The 16,514-nt window shown below is 39.1% G+C and overlaps 1 protein-coding gene across 17 annotated transcripts in view; it reads right to left on the reverse strand.

Annotated features, from left to right (window-relative positions):
* Positions 1 to 16,514, reverse strand: part of rbfox3a (RNA binding fox-1 homolog 3a) — a 450,519-nt gene that overhangs the window by 43,175 nt on the left and 390,830 nt on the right. For all 17 annotated transcript variants that reach the window (XM_058792708.1, XM_058792719.1, XM_058792718.1 and 14 more), the window contains one exon: positions 6,453 to 6,701. In XM_058792708.1, the coding sequence (XP_058648691.1) occupies positions 6,453 to 6,701 (249 nt within the window). The remainder of the gene's footprint in view (positions 1 to 6,452; positions 6,702 to 16,514) is intronic.

The raw sequence follows: 16,514 nt of genomic DNA on the forward strand, positions 1-16,514 counted from the left end.
GTAAAGCAAAAGTAAAGTTGCATGATTTGAGGCATCATTCAGGTCTGCAGTACAAACAGTGAAGAACAAGTTAATAATAAAATGTTGTAAATATTGTATGAACAATAGTAGTAGACTTAAATACTTAAAAAGGACTGGAAGTCAATGGAGTATAAACAGCCTGAAAGCTGACACGCTAGATATAGTGAAATCGTTAAGGTTTTGGATCTTATTAAGCTTTCAAAAGTCAGAAAAGCCTAAAACAGGCTTAAACTTTTCACGCATAACATGAGCACTAAAGTGAATTCTGAAGATTAAAAACTCAAGCTGAAAATCCAAACTTGACAAAAACACATGATTTCTGTGCATCCCTATTGAATTGATTTTTCAATAATTTTTGATAGTATTGAGATCTATCCATACATCCAAAGCGTGTTTTCTTGCATTTCATGTACATAGTTAATTATAATAAGTGGGCTGGACAAATTCCCCCTCATTAGGCACAAAACACACAAGAGATATGAATCATAGAAGACGGCAATATATCATGTATTAGGTAATGAAGATATAATGAGATATCTATCACTCCATCCCTTTTCGCTCGCACCCTGACAGAGAAAAATAGAGGAAAAAGGTGAAGTAAATGCAATTATGTAGACACAGCTAAGAACATAATACCAACTCAAATGCAAAAGATTTGGACCTGGAAGGCGTTCATTTTTTCACTCATTACAGAGAGAAGGTGAAAAATGGCATGATAAAATATCAGCTGAAATGAGATTTTAAAGTTTAACTCGCTGAGCAAAATCATTATTGCAGAGGACATATGTCTTAACAGGGAAAATTACACCAGTAACATGACAGAAGCGACTTTACATTTCTATGGGTCTCAAAGATGTATCTTTTTTTTTTGCAATTAACATAAAGATATGATAAACCATGCAGACAAGCATCTTCTGTGCTTATCTAATATTTATTCAAGAAACCTTACTGAAAGAAATATGTTCATTTTAAAGCAGTACAGTACAGCTAAAGCATGATGAGCTCTATCAAAGGCAATTTTTAGGGGAAACAAACATAAAACCCAAGAGTAAAAATATTGATGTTGTTTTGAAAAATTTCTGTGTTTATTTAGTCCATATATTTGGTCCAATGTTGTTTTGGAACTCATAGACTTGCACTGTATGGAAAAAACAATTAAAATATTGTTTAAAATGTGTGCTTTAAAGAAGAAAGAAAGTCATACAGGTCTGAATTGCATTATTGATAAAAGAATATTATTTTTCGGATGAAATGTCCCTTTAAACGTGTGTATAAAAATCCCTGTAGATGACTACACTAAATGTTTTGTATAAACAATGCTAAACATACACGCTTCACACGGTCAGTAATCAATAACCAGTCTTATTTGAGAACGATGAAGGTAAGTTTGAACTCTCGCTACAGGTTATACAGTATAACAATGGCAAAACCTCTGAACCATTAAATGTCGAGGGTCACCAACTTCTGCTTTTTCCATCTGACAACTTCCTCATCTTCTCTAATGCACAGTCTCTCCCAATGGGCTCTCCGGGGTCTCTGTGAGAGGACACCGTGTTTACCAGCACATTGGCACTATCAATCATCGCAACCATGCAGACAGTCAAGCCCTGTTAAGATAAAGCACACGGGTCGGCTCTGGATCCACACAGCCTGTCGTCCTGCCCCTTGTGTATGCCGCCTGAGGTCGCCGAGCAGCGGAGGCCCGTAGCCCCTGCCTGATGGTGGTAGATGGAAAGCCGAGCAGATGGATGGGCAAGCGGAGGTGCAATTACCCCCTGGTGCCCCCGCTCCCTGGGCTGCACCTCTTCCCGCTCCCTCATCCTCATCCATCACGCCGGTGCCATCGGTCATTCACATGCTCTGTCTGCAGTCGCTCTGGAGAGAGCTGTGCTATCTATCATGTCTAACAGGTGAGCGTTGCGACGGCGCGGACTCGCCCATTACCGACCGACGGAGCGTGGCCTCTGAGAGCCTCCAATTCCTTGCTCTGCCCAACGAAGTGCTGGAGAGAAGGATGAGGGCTTTGATTTGCTTACTTTATGGGAACACGTATTGACTAGGTCCTCTCAGATGTAAGTCATCATGTAGCGACGTGGCGCAGCGAGTAACGGACAGTGATAAAAATGAAGAGAAATCGTAGGGCTGCTTCGCATTTGTCTTGCGCGCTTTGCTTAAAAAGGAGACAATTGTTCCGCCATAACAAGCGCTTTGTAAAACACACGGTCCGGCTCGCTCGCTCTCGACTAGAACGATATAATCTCTCTGGCTTTATTCGGAGCACTTCCCCTGCTCTTGAGCGTGGCGGCTTGGAGTGCTCTTCTCTGGAGGAGTTGACACCAGGCCAGGAGAGGGAGAGGAGAGGTAAGCGTTCGAGACTCTGCACTCCAGGTTTGGATCTAATTATCTCATCGTCACCGCTAAGCAGCCATCTACAGGGGGTTCGTCTGCGCAATTTGCCTTTTAATTTGTGTTAATTGCATGTTAATTATATTGCAGCTAGCATGGGCTGCATCTGTCTCTTTCAGAGACAAGGTTTCAGAGGGCTTTGCGCTCCCAAGTTCCGCAGACGAGGTGAAAAGTAATTAAAAGTGCTCGGCGTTCGAGGCGGAGGCAAACTCCTCGCTCGCTCGGATTGCCAGGTCGTCCTCTGGAGGACGTCGCGAGATGTTTAGGAGGAGGATTTGATGTCTCTCTTGTATGTGCAGACGGACTATGACCCTCTCTCCAGCACTCCGTTTACTAGGATGACAGTGGGGAGGAGCTAAGCAACCTGCCTTAGAGTACCAGAATGTGGATCTTGCCAAAAAAGCTAATAGTAAATCCATACGGGAGGATTTTATGGTCAGCTAAGAAAAGCTCCCCAAATTAACCCCAAGTAGGTATACTACTCCCTCTAAAGGTTTATGACAGCCAATTACCACAACTGAAGTCAGGAATGTTATATAACAGTGTTCCGTTTGCCAGGGTCTGGGATTAAATATGCCAAATGATTTACTGAATGATAAATGTGGACTATTTATCGCCCTGACATATTCTGTCCAGCATATTTCCAGTAAACATGCATCATGTCAAGTTTAAATTGATTGTTCCTACACGCAACCTGAAAATAAATGCTAACTGTTTGAACCAAAAAAAAAGTTTTCAGAGTATCTGCTGAAAATTTGAAAAAAAAATAAAATAATTTATACAATGTATTTTTAGGGCTGACAAAGTTAATGTTTCATTAAGATATTAATGAAATATGTTCAAGGTAATGATTTATGTACATTCACCAACTTGATATTATAGTATAAAATAATTTTGCTTTCTAAAAACTTGAGCACAACTGTATATATATATTTGTTGGCCCTTGGAATCGAGTTCGAAAACCCCTGTCCTAACACATACAGTATACTGGATCATCTCCTCTCACTTGTGTTTTCCTGCTAGCCTTCCCTAACGCTGGAATACACTCATTCCATACATCCGATGCACTTCTTGTTTCCATTCCTGTTGTAGAAGAGCAACTTCCCTGCACTTCACATTCCGCAAGGAATGGAGCAGCCAAGCAGCACCAAGAAATAATTGCCTGAACATTATCATACACCACCACATTGGACCTCGCATCCAAACCCCCTCCCCTACCGCAACGTCACAGGAGGCTCGTGTTTGCCCACACTCGCGCGTGCCCGTGTTTTTATGTGCGGTTGGGTGGGGAATGAGTCCTGCTAAATCGTTTCTATTGCCGCACTCATTCAGTGTTATCTGCAAATCACTTTCAAAGTGCTCAGCTCAGCACTTCCCCCTTCAGAATGCCCCTACAACCACATAATTGAAACTATCTGATTGGAAAGCTGCCAAGCAGGTAGATTACATCCGATTAGGGCCAAACCAGCGCTTCACTTAAAGGGATTAGCTTGAGCCGCTTTATATTTTTTTGTTCTTCTACACTTCTGCCATCCTCCCCTCCGATCCCATCATCCCTCCCTCACACCGAGATGCGAATACAAACTGTCACCTGTCATCTAGAAAGAAGACACTGGCCTTTCAGTCTTGCGCAAAGCTCTAATTAATTAGACAAGGTAATCTGACTCGCAACAGGTTTAGCCGGTAACGAATATGGAGGCTTAAAGAGCGCTTATACCTGCAGTATTATTATCAATGGCACAGTAAAAACTACTCAGGGAAGGCGGCCAAGAATAAGTGCAGGAAATAATGGCATTGCCTTAATAACATAACATCATGCTCCTTTGAGCAGTACGGCTGTGTTTGAGCGAGTTGCAAATCACAGTTTAGACAATCCCACCCAAGGCAATATGACAGTCGTAGTGGAAACTGTTAGCACGTACCCTAAAGAGAGGTAAGTAGTCTTTTATCGCAGAGTTACCGAGCATCTAGAGTCTGTGCTGTTGTGATCTGATATGTGATCTGATGTGATTACTGTCCACTCTCTGAGGTGTAGTGTTCCTTCTTTGCTAATGATCCTCCACGGGGAGAGAGAAAAGAGGGAGAAAGGGAGAATTTCCCTGGTGGGTTAGGCCAGAGTGACAGTTTAAGTACATCCTCCAACCGAGCCGTGGATTAGCCCAGCCAGTGCTCAGGTGCCTTTACAGGGCCTGTCAGCATCACTTCTTGCCGATCTGCTGAGCGTGGGATTATATCTACTTCCTTTAAACCATACCACCTCAGAGCTTTACGCATATCCCAATCAGAAAGAGAAAAAGATTACATTTTTCATCCGTCCTTTTCCCCCCCTAAGGCCAGGAAGACCTTGTACTTCTTTTTGCATTGAAGAAAAGTTTTATGCTCTTTAATTTCTCTTTCCCACTTCTCTTATGACCTTTCTCTGGCTGTGTCTCATTTTACTCCCTAGTTCCCTATGACGTAAATTAGCAAATCGTGAACACAAATTTGGGCTCCAGCAAGATCTTTATCCTCTTAAAAAATTAGACACTCATGGTGTTTATCAACAACATTAAGGCCTGGTTTCACAGACAGGGTTTAGACTAAACCAGGATTAGGACATAGTACAATTTGGACATTTAAGTCATTTTTATTAACATGCCTTAGAAAAAAACATTACTGGTGTGCAATCTTGAGACAAAACAAAGGCACTGATATATTTTAAGATAAGTCAGTGCAAGTTTCTTTCAGTTGAAACGGCTCAGAATTACATTTTAGTCTGGGACTAGGCTTAAGCCATGTCTGTGAAACCGGGGGTAAATATCTTGTTATATATTGCTTGTTATATATTTCTTGCTATAGAAATACAGTAGTTTAGCTACAATAGCTACAAAACTGTATTTAGATGCTTATGTAGATACTTAGATTTGCAGACAAAGTTGGAACACATTGGGGCAAACTGTCCAATATTTCCGACAACATTTCCAGTGAATACAGTGACTAAATGATGCTAAAACCTTGTATTTTACAAGGCCCATGGTATAGGGGTTTTGTAAAGGATGAGTGTCAAGTCCTGAATCCTTAATATAGCATCAAATCAAATGTAAGTGAAAAATAAAAAAAAATAAAATAAAAAACAACCTTTAGGGATTTATTTGTCCTTCTGTTTTTTTCCCCTATTTTTCCTCCCAGTGTAAGTGAATGTGTTAATCAAAGGCCTACAGGAACCAAGAAAGGGTAGCGCAAACAGACAAGACACAACTTACCCATGGGACCGGGTCTAAGGACACTCTTTCCTCTCAGAGTTTCTTGTCATATGCTCAGATAAAGCACTTGGGCAGCACTCGTTAAGTGGTCCATTGAGACGTTTGTGATATTGTTAGCCATGGTAAATGGCTCCATGGGGTTTAAGATATGAAGCCATGTGATAGCCATGGTTTAAAGCTTGATAAAATGGAGAGAAAAAGCAGAAGAACGCTTTAAATTGAGAAGGATGGTTTTTCTCTCAACGTCTTTTATTTTGTCTTATGCTTTTATCTTTGCTTGCACTAGCTCTATAGTTCTTTTCATTCCAAACTCTTCTATTTCCTAGCCCCAATTTCTCTTTATCTGAGTCAGTCTGAATGCAGACATGTTAAAAATGGGACGTTAGAGTCTGATTCTGACAACAAAAAATGTAGAATGTAAAAAGTAACTCAAAAATGAATAAAAATGTCCTATTCATGGGGTACAAAATGACCTTTTTGCCACCTCCCACTGGCAATTTACTTTGCATAATTTTTTTTACAGTTCATAAAACTGCAACTTGCATTGTTTTGTTTTTAAAAAATATATTTTTGTCTCAGTAGTATTTCATTTTATTTTTTAAATAACACAGGTTTTTCCATCAATACCTTACACTAGATACGACAATTACATTGTGATTTTGCTACTCGTATGACTCACATGGAATTCTAAGTAAAATAAAATAATCAAATCAATTCAAAAATAATAAAATAAAATGAAATAAAATAAATATTCCATGCTTGCATGCTGCTAGTGGCACTCACTGGTATGCTGCTAGTCCCTGTGAGGGAAGGCGTGCTGCTGTCAGTGCCAGGTGGCTCGCTGTGTGTCTGTGTGGGTGTGTAGATAGTGAGGGCTGCGGCGTGCTCAGGGACCGGACTGGGCCCCGTGTAGTCCTGCCCAGGGTGGGTGTATTCGCCAGGCAACCCGTTCTGAGGTGGAGGGGGAGGATACTGCGCTGGAGCGTACGGCTGAGCCATGGCTTCTGGGGGAGCAGGGGCCTCTTGGTTACCCTGGAAAGAAAGAAGGAGAGAGATTTTATCAGTTTTATTCTTACATATCTAATACTAATCCAGATTTTCTGGCTCTTCAAGGAACAATGCCTGCAGTGAGACGTGACATGAGCGATCATCACAAGAGCCCTGTATGCCTGGGTCGTGATAACACATGAGAGCAGAGAATGGGACCTAATTCCATGATAATGGCTGAAAAACTTGCAGAGCAACTACTGCACCTGACAATCTGAACCTGAATCATACACCATGATAAGCCTCAGATATTAAAAACAATTAAAGTGATTAAATCCAAGCGCTGATTCGGATCCCTGTTCTTGCTGGCAAAAGGAATATTCCCCCTATACACTTTTCACCTGATATTCAAATGTATTAAGTGTTAAAAGAACAAATATTGAAAAACCTTCAAATATTTTTACACATAAACAGTTCATAGTAGCTACTGTACATCGTGCAAACTTCAAAAATAACCAAACACCAGCATGATAACACCATAAATGCAGTCCAAATTGCTTGTGCTCTGTGTTCAAAGTCTTCTAATGCCACACAACAGATAATGTGAGGAACAAAGAAAAGTTTAGATTATTTGCTGATAATTCTGACCTCCAGGACTCCAGAATCAGTGAGTTGAACCTGAGAATTAGATCTGTAAACGACTCTAAACTATTTTGAGATAGTTCTTTTAAATGATTTGGACTGATTACTGTATGTTCTCAAGTTCAGCTCACTCAATAATCTTCAAAAGAAAAGTTTATCAAAGAATAACAACATTTCTGTGTGCTCCTCACATATATCTAAAAACCTACAGGACTTTTGGAGCTTAAAAATATGGAAAAAAATATTCCAGGAAGTTTAATCAAAATTCTCCTTTTGTGTTCAACAGAAGAAAAAAAGCATACAAATTTGCATCGAGATAAGGGTGAGTAAATGATTACAGAATTGTAATATTTGGTAGTGCTGTTCCTTCCTTCTGAGGCATGATTTTTCTTTGTCTTATCAGAGAAAAGCAGCAGCATCTGAGACGTGTGGGGTCCCGGCTGCTGAATGGCTTTGTCTGGGCCCTATCATATCAGCTCTCAGAGAACATTAGAGGACTGCTTGATCATTACAAGGCAACAAACTTACTTTATAGAGCAGCGCTCGATAGATTTGCAGCCCGAGCGACAGGGTTCTAAATTGCTCTCTTGGCAAGCAGCATGTGCGAGATCAATTAACTGATAAATTTTTGATTATAACCTTTGATTTAAATTACAGGTTTCTAATACAAGCTGCTGTTTCCCCTTTTCACGGCCTCTCTCGTCTTTTCCCTCATATTCACCTCCCTCTGTTTCACTCATTCTGTCTCACTTAAGCGTTTTCTCTCACTCTCTGTCTCCGCGCTGGAATTAAATGAGTATCTACCCCCTCATTTAGGTCTCTGTGTGAAGAGGTGTCTTTCTTTCGCTCTGTGTATCAGCATGTAAATGAATGTGCTTTTTCTTTCTTCTCATCCATTTCTCTCCATTGAAGAGGATGCAAATGAGATTCTTTACTCTGTTGCTTTCCCGTTCATTTTGAGTCACGAAGAACACGATGTTTTCTAATCTTATCAGCGAACATTAGGATGTGGCGGTGCGTTATTTTTCTCTCTTCCTCTGAGAGGTGTCATCATTTGTGCTAGTGGAGACTGGCTTAGTGACTGTTCTTGAAGTGCAGCTTAAAGGCCCAATGAGAAAAGCTGCTTGATGAGTGCAGTTTTCTGTCCTGAGTTGGCGTATTTCCTGTTCAGACAGGAAGTTTGGGTGGGACAGAAGGGATTTGAACTTATTCAGAAAGTTATTAGTATATAAAATAATAGTCATATCTTTTTATAAAATAATAGAATTTCATATAAAAGAGTAAATCATATAAAATAAAGCAACTGTAACAGACATAAGTCGCAAAGAAACTCCAGTTCTGATATTTTTTGGTCTGTAAAATAATGTTTGTGCACATTAAAGTGTGTTTCATTGAAACTACAGATGGTCAGATGGCTTACATTAGCGAGCGTGTGTATCGTGAGATGATGAGAGATGAGAAGTACTCATTTGGACATAATGCAGGTGTGTTAGTGTGTTGATGTGCAAGGGCTGTGTGTGTGTGTAATGACAGATGACCTGGCTAATCTCAACGGTAAAACACTGATATGTGTGTGTGTGTGTGTGTGTTATGACAGATGAGGGCTACTCTCTGGGGCAGAGTGCTGTTGTCAGCACAGGTGCAACTGGGTCATCTGTACAAAGTGTATTGTGTATTTTTCTGTAAATGTGTGTTTGTGTATTGTACGTCTGAATCTTGCTATATAAAAGCTGCTTACCCCGAGAGACTCATATCAACGTATTAATCTTATACAAATTTAGGACCTTGGAGTTTGACCCCGTCCTGAGAGCTCATGGCAAAGAGAGCCAATAACAGCTCCTTTAACCAACCTTTGGGTAATGGGATCTCTCTTGCACTTACTGTGCCTGCTCCTTAATTAATCAAAATCTGATGAGCTTAAAAAAATAAAACACCAGGCACCCCTGGACACAAACGACTTCTTGTTTGGAACCACGCAAGTATTTTGCACATTAATAATATTCCTGACTCTGAACTCAATATGAATTGAGAAAGCAAACAGAATGCAGAACTGCATTTTGATTTAATGAAGTAGAATCAAAACGAATTGAAATTGAGAGAAAAAACATGTCTAATTCTTCCTTTTCCTAGAGAAGAAGAAGAAAAAAGGAAAATATGTATAAAGGTTTATGTATAAATAAAAAAATATTAAAATAACATAAAATTATGAAAAGATATTAGTGTAAAACAATATAGTATTAAATATTTTATAAAAAAATATTAAAAATGCTTATAAAAGAATGATTCAAATGAATACAATTAAAAATGTATATAAATCTGTGGTGCTTGAGAGCTGTTGGCTCTTGAGGATTCATGTTTGAGTACATCCTAAGGTTATTCCCAATCTCATTTTCTCAACTTTCCTGTCTTTCTCAATTGTTCTATAATATGGGCTAAAAAGCCCATAAATAAAATTACAAAAAGAGAAAATCTCAGCAGAATTTGGTCTCCTCCGCCTTTTCAACCTCTGTCCATTACAGAAGGCCAATGAAGAGCCGTAGGAAACGCAGAGCCTTTCTTTCCCATTTCTGCTTGATTGTTATTAACCTTTTTTCACTGACTAAGCAGCATTAGGCAGCAGCAGCAGCAGCAGCTTTGGCTGGGGAGGGATGCAGTTTAATAGAAGTGGGGAGAAATGCATTAATGTAAATGTAGTGGAAACAATGAGAGACCCGGCCATTGACATGTTGGCAAACAAATGAGGCTGTCCTCTCAATTAGAGTCAATGCTCCATTATCCAAATGAAAAACGCACTCTTCCGTGGCCGAACGCACGGTGGACAGGCGTGGAGGGGTGAGAAGGAGTGAGGAATAAGGAAGCCTGGGATTTTATTACTTCTCAGTTCTTTCTATGTGTTTGCACTTTCTTACAAGTGTCTCGAAGTTCCAGAAGCTCAAACCGAGGCGCTGACGCAACACATGGTGTGCTAAGCATCGATGTACAGTTCAGCTTTGATGAAACATGTACAGTTTGATACACAAACACACAAGCCCATACATGCCACTTCAGTTACGTGGGGGGCCAAACTCAAGTTTTGACAAGTGCGGGTGTTCTATTGATTAGATGTGGAAGTTTGTCTCTCTCTGTCTACGTGTCTGTCCATCTAACGCTGCATCTCTTGCTTTCATCCCACTCCTCAAGTTGCACCACCCATGCCGTGTCTGACTCTCTCCTAGTCAGACAGAGGAAAAAGAGCGAGGCAGCCCATAGCCTGGGGTGGATATTGTAATTCACTAAAACATTAAGCAGTATTGATGCAGCCCGTCTCAAAGCACCAATGGGGGTGAGGTCTGTCCAGCGGCCTGAAAAACAGTAGATAAGCCTGACAGGGAGGGGTGGTCTTTATTCTATCTTGGGCAGAAAGCAAGGTGGTGGTGGGGGGGATTCGGGTGAGGTGCTCGCATGCCCATAAAGTCTGCCGGAAACGGCTTTCGCTTGAAATCACCTTATTATTGCCATGTGTGTTGACCCGCGCAATGAAATATTCAGCGAGCTAAATGGACGAGTAAGCCACATTTTACAAAGATAAGATGAAGGATAGAGAGCAGCTTCCTTTGCATCTGGAGGGCTATGAGGCGGTTGAAACAGTCAGTAATCCAGCCTCACATTTTCAACGTGTTTTTTCCGGCTCTTGCACCTGCAAACAACATAATGTGCTTTGTTTTCTCCATTTTACACCTGTGCTGAAGGTGTTTGGTCTCTAAAACCGCCTGGTCTATGTGTTTTCGTTGTTGCTTCTATGTGCATTAGGTTTTTTTTTTATTATTTTTTTTTCTGGAAGGTTAAGCGAAAATGACCTAAGAGAGCTGACGCCCGATTAGCTCCCATTAGATCCGCCTGCGGTCACAGAGAGCTTGAGTGATGACCTGAGCTTGTACCGTACTCCACCACAGACGCCGAGAGGATGTGCGGTAAAACCAAACCTCTGGGACTGTCCGTCATCGCAGCGGTCAGAGAGTGACCACTACATGATGTGAGGTTACAGAGAGATGAGAGAGAAAAGTTGTGGTGAAATGTCTGAAGTCACTTGAAAGAGTTCCTCAGAACTCGGGTGCGATTCAGTTGAGAAGCCTTTTAAATTCTAATGGAATTCCTGCTAACAGGATGCAGAAATTCCAATGTTAATTTACTTGAAATTACAAATGCAGAATTTAAGATCATCCAGTAACAGACAAGTCTTGTATTTAATATTATGGTTTGTAATATTTAACTTGAAAAGGAAAGTTTGTCAAGATAAACTTTAAATGTTGCTGTGATAAGTTTGTTTGAAAAGTTTAAAAAGCCTTGAAGTTTGACGTTTATAAGGCAAGATAGATAGATGGATAGAAATATAATATAATATAATTGAATATTTTTTTTTCAAACTAGAACAGTCAAATAAAAGTTTAAACATAAAAAACAAACAGACAACAATATTAAAAAATATTATTTAAAATAATGCTATAAATTATTAATTAACACTTTAATAACATTTTCTCAAATATACATTTATTTAACAATCATTTAATTCCTAAATGCATATTTCTTGTAAAACTAAGTGTCCTAAAAGTAAACAAAAAAGTTTAAACAGGACAAACAACAATGTAAAACATTATTAAAATTAACATTTTGTATTATTAAAATAATTAACATAAATATAAAAATTAATAACATTAAAAAAAAAGTTTAAATAGACAGAGAGACTGAAAACTAGATAGCTTATTTTCTTTTAAACTGAAGCCAGACAGACATAGGCTAATCATGTTAAAATTCTTTGAATTTCAGTTTACATTTCTATTTCTGTCAATTCAAAGTTCATTTACAATTCAAAGTTCATGAATTAAACTGAGAAAGAGCCAATTCTTAAATTCTGATTTTGTCCAACTCTACTGAGCATTACAGCAGTGCTGAAAAGCCTTCAGCACCATGGACAGCTCCCATTATGCACTGGGTGAGAGGGAACAGAAGCTTGCTGTAACATCAGAGATCTGACCTCTCTGTGTCTTATCACAAATTTAATATTCCTATAGGAGTCCACACACTGAATAACACAAATTCTGTTCACATACCCTCTCAGCCTCCATCACATAGTCAAACCCAACATGATTTAAAAATGGCCATTACTGTTATGAGAAGTGCCAAACCACACAGGAAATACATACAGGCTTCATATAGGGAAGCCAAAACATCTTACAGAGGCAGATTGTGAGACTGAACTGAGAATGACGCGGGCCCATGGAGCGGAGAAAAATCACTCGCTATGTGGTTTTGTTTTTGATAAACTTAAATCAGAAATTGATATTTAATACAGCCTTCCACTGCGGCAGCTTTTATTTAATCAGTGCCCTTTCCACATCGTTCTGTAGAATGAGACTCCGATAGCTTATAAATGTGGAAGACAGAAACGAGAGAGCGAGTGTGAGAGAGAACCAAATAAGGAGAGAGAAAGATCTCCATCAATATGACTGAAGCCATGCCACACTAAAAACATCCCTCGATCCTTGTCGTCAAATTGCACCCGTAAATGATTTCCACGATGAGCTAAATGGTATTATCCACCCCCAACCCCTATTCCTCCACCCTCCGCCAGCCTCAGAGCTCCAGCCGATGCTCGCTAAATGAATTTATTTCCTTCCCAATGGGGAGAGTGAGTGGGGCATCCTAGTCATTCAAACCAGGATTTAACCCTTAGCCTTACCACCGGGACCACAAACAACCACTCCACAGGTTGCAAGACGAATGGAGCCAAAGATTGCCAATAACTCAAGACCTTTCATCAGTTTCAAAGGGAGGCCTTACGCAATTTTTGATCAACACTGTTGGCAAACGCTTGCGAAAGCTTGACACAAACACGGGATGGAATAAAAATCCTCAGTGGAGCAGATCACGGATGCTCACAGTTCCGCTTGAAGTTTGAGATGTTTTGCGAATAAGTTGGACAGGCGTGTAAGTGACTGTCACCAGACCAGAGAAGATAGAAGACGCCACTACATCAAGAACTACACTAATCTGACCACAGAACAAAACAGGACATTTTCATATGAATCTATTGCCTCAAACACACACATTGTACAAAGTTACTTATTATGAAATGAATGGGAAAAAAGCCTGAAAGAAAAAATAATCATATCAAAGTACTAACGTCTGTGCATGTTTTATGACAGGCAGTATAAAATTAATATAACTGTGTGGAAAAAAGACATAAAAATATTACAAAAAATATACAAAAGTATTGTAAAACTTTATTTTATTTAAATTATTATATTGCAATATAATAATTTATTCCTGTCACGGAAAGGTTGCATTTTCAGCAGCCATTAAAAGCTATTATTATCAAAACAGTTGTGCTTCTGCATATTTTTGTGGAAAGCTTGATACATTTTTTTCCCCAGGATTTTTTTAACAGATAAAACATTCAAAAGAGCAGTATATGAAAAAGAAAACATTCGAGTTAACTAAATATGCGCACGAGAGTAAAATGCTATTGCTAGAAGATACTCTATATAAGGAAAAAGTATATTAAAACAAATTTATTAGAAAATTTATTATAGTTTATTTTCCTTATCTCATTGGCAAATTTATTTATTTATTTATTTTTTAAATTATTTAAAGTATTAATCTAACAAAACTGAATGAGATTCATGGTTAAATACAACAACAACAACAATTTGCCAATGAGGTAAGAAATAAATACTGTATAAAATACAAATATTAAAATAATAATACATTTGAATGTCATTTCTATTACCATTACAGCCACCTCTTTGGTGTATATTGATGCTTTGGCAATATTGTATGTAAAACAATCATCCCAATAAAGTACTTTGAAATTGAAATTGAGTGAAGGGTGAATTTGGGCCGGCCGGGGCCAGCCGGTATCGATCTGCTCTCAGCAGAGCGCTTCCATAGCTGCAGGCCTCGTGCCACGCCTCCAGTCTGATTACTGAGAAGCACTCTGCTGGTGCAAATTGGATTGAAAAGCCCCTCCCAAGCGTACTTAGGAAATCATTTCCAAGGCTAGGCTGCTGCTTGTATCGCGTCGGCCAAGCACAGGTCCTTCCTGGTGCCCCCGAGTGCTTTGGGCACAGACCTTGTGAGAGGCTCTGTTACCATGGTCGTGTTTGTTTGGGTACGGCTAGGATCCCCCCTCTTATTCGCAGACATAATCTATTTTAATCTATGAGTCATAGGGTCCATTTCCCCCCTCCCAGCCATTACGCCAATGCATTCATTCTCTTTTTGACTACTACACAGTCACACACACACACACACCCACTAGCACTCCTTACCGAGTGTGTATGAACTCAAGCGTAAGAATGAGAGCTGCTGTGGTGTGTCTGTCTCACATAGTTGTAACACCGTGATATAAAGCAGGTTTGAAGGGTGAAATTTAGCACTGTGAGAGAGCAGCGGTCTCTGTGTGTGTGTTTTAAAATGGTGAGCACAGCCACGTAGGAATGCTATTGTTTTTTTCCAGATGATAAAATCCTCTGTGGTGACAGGAGTGTGAGATGTGTGAGTGATTTCCTGTGCAAACGGCAGACGGGACTTGGGATCAACAGAAGCCCAAAGGTCTGCTGCATTGGAGAGAAGAGCAGGCACAGAGGAGAAGTTGCTGTTAAGTTTGGAGAGTGAGAATTGTTTCCTTATGTAACACTGACCTAATAATGTGTACCAGAGGAAAAGGTTATTGCTAAAAAGATAATAAAACTATCTAAACTTTATTAAAACAACAAATCTATTAGAGAAACAAAACTATTTAAGATATTAGGACTTGCCTTTCTAAAACTTTTCTAACGTTTACTCATCTAATTGGCATTTAGTTTCAAGTATTAATCTAACAAACTTTTATGAGATTTATGGTTCAAACAACAACAATTTGCCAATGAGGTAAGAAAAACAACATTAAAACAAACCCTGAAAAGCCGAAAAACCCAGAATTTTTGCTTCAAATACTGTAACTTTATATTTTAAAGGATGTTTTAAGGATGTTTATACTTTCACTGGAAAACAATACAAAAATACAGAATAAAATATGTTGTAGTATGTATAAAACATGTTTGATTATGTACCAACCTCTGATATGTTTTCTAAAATACATTATGAGAAAAAAAAATTGAATCACTTGAAACAATTAATATGAGTACAGAGATATAAAACTAAATACAAAAATGAAAAATAAATGTAATGTAACAGTTGTAAGATAGACAATCAATAGACAGACAGACAGACAGATGATAGACAGATAGACAGATAGATAGATAGATAGATAGATAGATAGATAGATAGATAGATAGATAGATAGATAGATAGATAGATAGATAGATAGATAGATAGATAGATAGATAGATAGATAGATAAAATAGTATAACAAATAAAATAGTAGAACGATACATTCACAGACACAAACTGTTCACATACATTTGATGTTTAACATTCAGTTATGTGGAACAGAAGCAACGTCACAAAATGCCTTGTCGTGGCTGGTTAAGACAAAAATGATGAGGGACATTATAGGCAGAGAAACAACAACTCACACATGCATGTCCACAAAACCGTACATACAGCACATTCCTATAGATTTCTCTCTGTAAAGCCCTGTGGTGATGTGCACAAGAGAACATCTTATATACGCAGACATTCAACATTAAAGACAGCACTGCCTCTCTATATCCCAGTAGGTGAACAGCAAGGACGTAGCATTGCACCCGCAGGACCCGAGAACATGTCTCTATGCCCCCTAAAGCTCCCAGTCAAAGACTAATACAGGGAAGGGGGGCACTTCAAAAGCAGTAAACAACTATTTCTCATATATTCCTCCCTCGGAGCTAGTGTGGATGGTAATATATAAATAAGCTGCTTTTATATTCTTTGAACTCCAATAAAAGCAAAAAATCTGGGATATTAAATCAAAAGAAGTACATGACGGTTCTGTATTAACATTCTGTATTACGGGTTTTCCCGTATGTTTAAAAAACCAAGAACTACCCCATTTTGTCCAGATTGTGGGAGTCCTAATGTACAAAAGTGTATGGAATAACATACACAAATATGCTGCGATTAGTGCGGACAGTGTAAACAGGAAGCCCATCTTCTTTTGCTATAGTTAATATTGATGGTTATCTCCAGACTTCAGATGGAGGGAGACACTGGGGGACGATTTTCCCAAAACACAGCAGACATTTAGTCAGTAAACAA

Source organism: Onychostoma macrolepis, chromosome 12 (genome assembly GCF_012432095.1).
Source record: "Onychostoma macrolepis isolate SWU-2019 chromosome 12, ASM1243209v1, whole genome shotgun sequence".
NCBI classification, from domain to species: Eukaryota; Metazoa; Chordata; class Actinopteri; order Cypriniformes; family Cyprinidae; genus Onychostoma; species Onychostoma macrolepis.